The 6,889-nt window shown below is 43.0% G+C and overlaps 1 protein-coding gene across 1 annotated transcript; it reads left to right on the forward strand.

Annotated features, from left to right (window-relative positions):
• Positions 1–1,693: 1,693 nt before the first annotated feature.
• On the forward strand, positions 1,694–5,571 carry LOC124274178. Its single transcript, XM_046709488.1, has 3 exons — positions 1,694–1,934; positions 4,071–4,261; positions 5,091–5,571. Exons 1-3 carry the CDS (start codon positions 1,694–1,696, stop codon positions 5,184–5,186), a joined length of 528 nt encoding a protein of 175 aa, XP_046565444.1. The 3' UTR covers positions 5,187–5,571.
• Positions 5,572–6,889: the final 1,318 nt, after the last annotated feature.

Genomic DNA, 6,889 nt, shown 5'->3' on the forward strand with positions numbered 1-6,889 from the left:
AGGGGACGGAATGCAACTTATTGACGTCTTCTTCGTCACTCACGACTGGTGATGTCATGTCTATGGTGAGTGTTGTCGCTACCTTTTTCTATCGTCTATCTGGCCAATCAATAGATGCAAGTCTGTTTAGGCGTTGTGCAAGTTTCTGAAAATGGCAGGTAATAACGAATTACTAGGTTATTTTGATGAATTACACAAACATCAATCAACAAGAAACTGACAATGCCAAGGATGATTTAAAATGAGTAATCCACAAGTAAGTTTGAATAAAAGAGAACTAAATTGAACAATCACACTTTGCACTAGTTTTCTCAAAACTCAAATTATGCAATTCATCACACTTCATTGACCGAATGTAATATCTTATTTTCTAAAGAGGACACAGAATCTATACAAACTTTGCTCTGGAGTTACATGCTTCCCAGACCAGAGGTAGTAATATGTTATATATAATATCTGAACATTTGTTGCATTTTCTATGTAGTAATAATGGTACTAGTAATAGATTTGCATCAACGTTGTGGTGTCCACCGCCGTGATGTTGCTGGAATATTGCTAAAAGCGGCGTAAAACCAAACTCAGTCAGGCAGTTGTATTGTTGAAGGCACAAATATATTCACCCAGTAGTGACTGTATGTTTACACCATTACGTCTTTGAGGTGTATTTAGAAGTGAATAATACAAGACACGAATGTTTCCGGATGTCAAGGTCTTTATTATGTGAAAACACAATGTTTCGGAGTGAATGCTTACACCTGACGAAGGGTAAGCATTCACTCTGAAACATGTTTTCACATAATAAAGGAGTTGACATCCATAAACCTTGTCTCTACTCTATTAATTTGAAATTATTTACTACTTATAATGAAAGTCACTACAGATAGGTCAAAATTACCTTCACACATGTTTCAGCTGACCATCCTTGGTCATTCGTTATACAGTCTGCAGACTCATCATCAGCTGAAAAAAAATAATCTCATTTAGTGCTTAACACTCAATGCGTTTATTGAAACCATTCACACTTACTTTCAGTTCATTCTTCCCGCTCTTTTATGTTTGCTTACGTCACTTCCAGTCACGTTAATTCCAATGACGTCATGTGTCTACTTCTGATGACGTCATCTTTTGTTCATCCGTTGATTTCTTTTAGATTCACACAGTGAGTCTATCCTCTTTGTATTGCTTTAAGTTATATTTTCGCTTGCAAAAAAAGTTATATTTCCGCTTTCTCGTCGAGCAGTTAGTGTTAGGCTTTGACATTGTTCAAGCGTGTGGATTCTTGGCGTTATTGTTTCGAATACTACGAATTTGCATCTACACACTCGGTATGCCTCGGTAAACGAAGAGCGGCAACAAATCACAGGTTGGTGCGGAACGGCGGAAAAGTGAGGAAAACAACTGAGTCTTCGACGAAGGCTTCATCAACAAATGCGTCGGGTGAGTTACGAAACACAGAATGTTTTCATAGACCCCCTGTCTACGGTTCCTCGGGTTCATGTTGAGTCTTCACTGCTTCTCCCGGTGCACGAACCGGATGATGTTGTTCCAAATAGCACTCCCGATACTAATTTTCAGGAAAACGCAGCAGATAAATTGTCTGCTCATTTTGGTGCAATTTTGGAGTTAATTAACAAATCGAATTTGCCTCAAACGTCTTCCTCACAGGCATTTCGTACGCCCGCCAATTCTAACCATGCCGCTAGCTCCAGTCTTATTCAGGTTGGCAATGCTGGAGTTCCCTCTGACGTCATGGGTTCGCCCATTGGTCAATTTGGGAATCCCCCTCTCCTATGCTGCCGACAACATTGGCGTACACGTGAAACAATCACTGAAGGAGAGGGTATGGAATGGTGAATACGTGGACCTGGCTCTGCTGACTGACAAACACATCGACGGCGAGGAGGAAGGTTTTCGAATGGTGACTGACAGCACAGGTAACGTAGTACTTACTCCGATGCAGGCAAAATTGTCGTCACGAAAGCCACTCGGCATTGGGGCTTGGACTTCCGGCTTTCATGTTTACATGTCTGTTTACCTTGAAAAACATTCTTCGCCTTCCACAGTGCAGGGAATGCTGTCGTATATGGAAGCAGTACGAAATGCGGCTGTCACATTTGGGGGTGATGGCTGGATCATGTATGATAAGCAGGTTCGTTGCAGAATGGCTCGTGATCCACTGAGACAATGGGGCAGAATTGATGGTGAGTTGTGGCTACGCTACATGATACCACAACAAAACCGGATCAAAAGTGCGTCGGGTATGGTAGGTACACAGGTTAACGGCACCAATGCTGGCAATAGATCATTCCCGAGTAACATTTGTTGGGATTTCAATAAGGGGTCATGTTAAAGGCTGTCATGTAGATATCCGCATAAGTGTGGAAAATGTGGCAACACCTCACACGGGGCTTCACATTGCTTTCGACAGGACGGGGTCTCACGACCCCAAAACAGCAGCGTGCAGCAAAACAAGCGGCCAAATGCATCAAAGCTTAACTTCAGTGGCACCAACTCCAGTAAAATTTGAAAAAATATGTCCATATTTGCTTCGTTTTGCCAGTGATAGTGTGCATAAACATCATGCAAGGTTATTGTTTTCAGGTTTTCAATCAGGTTTTCGTTTAAGGTACCAGGGTTGTTGTTCATACAGGTGGGCAGACAACTTAAAATCAGCCAAGGCTCCAGATGGTCTACATGTTGTTCAAGCAAAACTGGATAAGGAGTTGAATTTGGGAAGAATTGCAGGGCCATTTATCAACCCACCCTTTAAGAACATACAGGTATCACCTATTGGGCTTGTGCCGAAGAAACAGGAGTTGGCAACCTTTAAAGTAATAATGGAAAAATCACCTGATGACTTTAGATTAATTCACCATCTCTCTTATCCACAGGGGAATTCCATTAATGATCATATTTCTCAACAGGATTCCAGCGTTACCTATGCACGATTCGACGAAGCGGTGCAAATGGCACAGAGACTAGGTCCAGGTGCATTACTGTCCAAGTTTGACATCAAGTCAGCTTTTCGCATCATTCCTGTACATCCTGCTGATTTTGAACTACTTGGTATCTATTTCCAAGGAAAGTATTATGTGGACAAATGTTTACCTTTTGGTTGTTCAATTTCATGTTCCATTTTTGAAATGTTCAGTACATTTCTGCAGTGGTGCTTATTGCAGACACTTGCAAACAAACAAATGATGCACTATCTAGATGATTTTCTTACGGGTGGCCGAGCGGATACACAAGAGTGCAGTGACAATCTGTCACACTGTTTACACCTCCTTCAGGACTTAGGTGTACCAGTAGCGCCCGAAAAGACTGTCCAACCAACAACTTGCATTACTTTCTTGGGGTTGGTTATCGACACAGTGGCGGGGGAGGTGAGAGTACCTCACAACAAGATTCAGGAAGTGAGGCAACAGATATTGGAAATGTTGGCCTCAGATGCAAAGAAGGTAACAAAGCGAGAATTGCAGTCACTTGTTGGTAGACTCAACTTCATTTGCAGAGCCATTCCTATGGGACGAGCATTTTGCCGTAGATTGATTGACCAAATTAGTACAGTGAAAGCAGCCTTTCATCGCATTCGGCTCACACGCTCAGTGAAAGAAGATCTTAACATCTGTTTGGAATTTATTTCTAATTTTAATGGAATTTCGATCTTTCAGAGATCACATTGGGATGACAATGGTACATTGCAGTTTTTCACAGATGCAGCAGGCAGTGCAGGTTTCGGAGCATACTTTCAGGGCCATTGGGTATATAGTCCCTGGCCAAAGGAGTGGGCGGAGTCAAGCGTGACCAGGGATCTAACATTTCTGGAGTTGTTTCCTATTGTTTTATCAATCAGACTTTGGGGCAGGTCCATTGCAAATAGGAAGGTGCTATTCAACTGTGACAATCAGGCTGTAGTTCACATTATTAACAAACAGTCTTGCAGACCCCCGAGAGTGATGGCTCTGGTGAGAAAACTAGTCCTGTTGTGCCTCAATTATAACATCCTCTTCAAAGCTAAGTACATAAGCACAAATGAAAATGTTATTGCTGATGCTCTTTCGAGATTTCAGTGGGCACGTTTTCGGAAAGTAGCACCAGCAGCAGATCTGACACCAACACCAGTACCACAAGACATCTGGCAGATCTAGACCAGGAGGCACAGAGGCTTCTTCAGCGGTCACTTTCCAGCAACACATGGGCAACTTATGAAACTGCCATAAACACCTTGCACACCTTCCGGGCAGCGCATAATCTGGATCAGGTTTGGCCGGTACCAATTGACCACATGGTACACTTCATTGCTTACATGTCTTTGAGGCAATTTTCAGTACGTACTGTAAAGACATATATATCAGCTTTATCCACTAATCATAAACTTAAGGGGATAGCACATTGTACAGAGCATTTCCTGATACATAAGCTCCTTGCTGGCATGAGTAAAGGAAACACTACAACGGATATTCGCCAGCCCATTACACTTGATCTTTTACAAGTCGTCATTTCAAATTTGCCATTTGTCTGTACATCATCCTTCGAAGCATGCCTTTTCTCAGCAGTTTTCCGCGTTGCCTTCTTTGGATTTTTCAGGGTAGGTGAATTAGTACAGAGTAAGGCAGGCCAAGCAGGTATTTCAAGGAAAGATGTCATATTACAGAAAGAGCTTGGCCAAGTAACCTTGACGCTGCGACACTCAAAAGGAGACAGAGCCCAACAGGGGGTAGTGGTTACACTTACGGCAATTCCACAGCATCCATTGTGTCCTGTCAGCGGTATGGAGCAATATCTCAACATACATCCCGCACAGGCAGAGTCAGCTTTTGTTCATTTTGACCAATCTAATCTGACCAGATATCAATTTCAGGCAGTCATTAAGAAGGCTTTAGCCTTCAGTGGCTTACCCACCAATAATTATACATCTCATTCTTTCAGGATAGGTGCCGCAACCTCAGCAGCTGCAAATGGACTGAGTCAGCAAGTTATTCAAAAATTTGGTAGATGGGGGTCAGATTCATTTAAGTCATATATACGTTTGCCACAAATATCTATTTGACTTCAATCAAAATTTTCTGCGTTGTACAATTATGTTTCAGTATGGCTTGTGGGGTCAAGCTACCTGGCGAGGGCTCAGCAGTTTGTCTCAAGGGAGGGGTGGACATCCTGTCTGTGGCTGGCCAGGGGAGGAATGAAGTGGCAGGAACTTCTTCCCATCGTAGAACAACAACTTAAGTCCACACAGCATCCCAGGGCCATCCTATTCCACCTTGGCTCGAACAACCTGGGATCGGTAAAGGCCAGCCAGCTCTACCTTGACATCCATGCTGATCTGTTGCGCGTCAAATTATTGATGCCAAAGACCACAATCGTGTGGTCTAACATGCTGCCGAGGAGGCATTGGCACAGGGCACGCTGCTTCGACGCGGTGGAAATGTCAAGAAAGAAGCTCAACAGGAGGATCTCTAACAGAGTGCTTGAGATGGGGGGTGTAGTCGTGAAACACCCGGACATTACACCCAGTAGTCCTAATATGTATTGTTGGGATGGTGTCCACCTCTCCCATGAAGGTCTGTGTAAGTTTTCTATGGCCATCCGCGAAGCCCTTGTGCCCTATCTGTAATGCATCCTAACTAATAACGTAAGTACAGCATTAGCGTAAGTATTACATTTCCATTATTGAATGGCTGGTGAGGGAAGGAATTTTGATTCCTGGTTCATGGTCTTAGGTGGGCTTAGCACATTAGTGCTTTTGGCCTGGATCTTGTGGGCTGCAATCATTAATACTTAGGCAATATTCAAAATTATGGCAGGACGGCTCTTCAGCCGGAATCTGTTTAACCCTTCTGCTTCTCAGCGGATAGGAATCTTTGGCTTTGCCTTATTATTGTCTGCTTTTCAGCAGAAATGCGATTGCTCTATTTGCTGCTGGCAACATTGTTGCCCATTGCTGCTGCTGGCAACATTGTTGCCCATTGCTGCTGCTGCTGCTGCTGCTGGCAACTGTAGTTGCCCATCCTAACATACTCATTGTTTATTAGGGCAGCCCACAGATCAGCCTCACCTCTGACCTTGAACCCAATATTCTCTTCTTGTTATCTTTTAATGCTTTCCTTCTCAAGGCATATATAAGTATCTTCTTGCTAAAGGATGTGTTTCAATAATCTCATTTAGTGCTTAACACTCAATGCGTTTATTGAAACCATTCACACTTACTTTCAGTTCATTCTTCCCACTCTTTTATGTTTGCTTACGTCACTTCCAGTCACGTTAATTCCAATGACGTCATGTGTCTACTTCTGATGACGTCATCTTTTGTTCATCCGTTGATTTCTTTTAGATTCACACAGTGAGTCTATCCTCTTTGTATTGCTTTAAGTTATATTTTCGCTTCCCTCCCACCCTTCCCTTGCTAGCCATCTCTTTCTTCTTTCTGTTAACAGATTGTACATTATTGGCAAAGGGCTTGTAATGTCTATGTATATATGCCTGTGGCAATAAATGTTAGGGGTGGCCTGGATCTTGTGGGCTGCAATCATTAATACTTAGGCAATATTCAAAATTATGGCAGGACGGCTCTTCAGCCGAATCTGTTTAACCCTTCTGCTTCTCAGCGGATAGGAATCTTTGGCTTTGCCTTATTATTGTCTGCTTTTCAGCAGAAATGCGATTGCTCTATTTGCTGCTGGCAACATTGTTGCCCATTGCTGCTGCTGGCAACATTGTTGCCCATTGCTGCTGCTGCTGCTGCTGCTGCTGGCAACTGTAGTTGCCCATCCTAACATACTCATTGTTTATTAGGGCAGCCCACAGATCAGCCTCACCTCTGACCTTGAACCCAATATTCTCTTCTTGTTATCTTTTAATGCTTTCCTTCTCAAGGCATATATAAGTATCT

This window comes from Haliotis rubra, unplaced genomic scaffold (assembly GCF_003918875.1).
Source record: "Haliotis rubra isolate DU_JTF1 unplaced genomic scaffold, ASM391887v1 Scf1887, whole genome shotgun sequence".
Lineage (NCBI taxonomy): Eukaryota > Metazoa > Mollusca > Gastropoda > Lepetellida > Haliotidae > Haliotis > Haliotis rubra.

Excerpts from the sequence above, each read along its gene's own strand:
- LOC124274178 (XM_046709488.1), top strand. The coding sequence starts at position 1,694 with ATGCCGCTAGCTCCAGTCTTATTCAGGTTGGCAATGCTGGAGTTCCCT. Across the intron at positions 1,935-4,070 it reads AATGGTGACTGACAGCACAG|TGGGCACGTTTTCGGAAAGT; the intron begins GTAACGTAGTAC and ends TCGAGATTTCAG. Across the intron at positions 4,262-5,090 it reads CAGCGCATAATCTGGATCAG|TATGGCTTGTGGGGTCAAGC; the intron begins GTTTGGCCGGTA and ends ATTATGTTTCAG.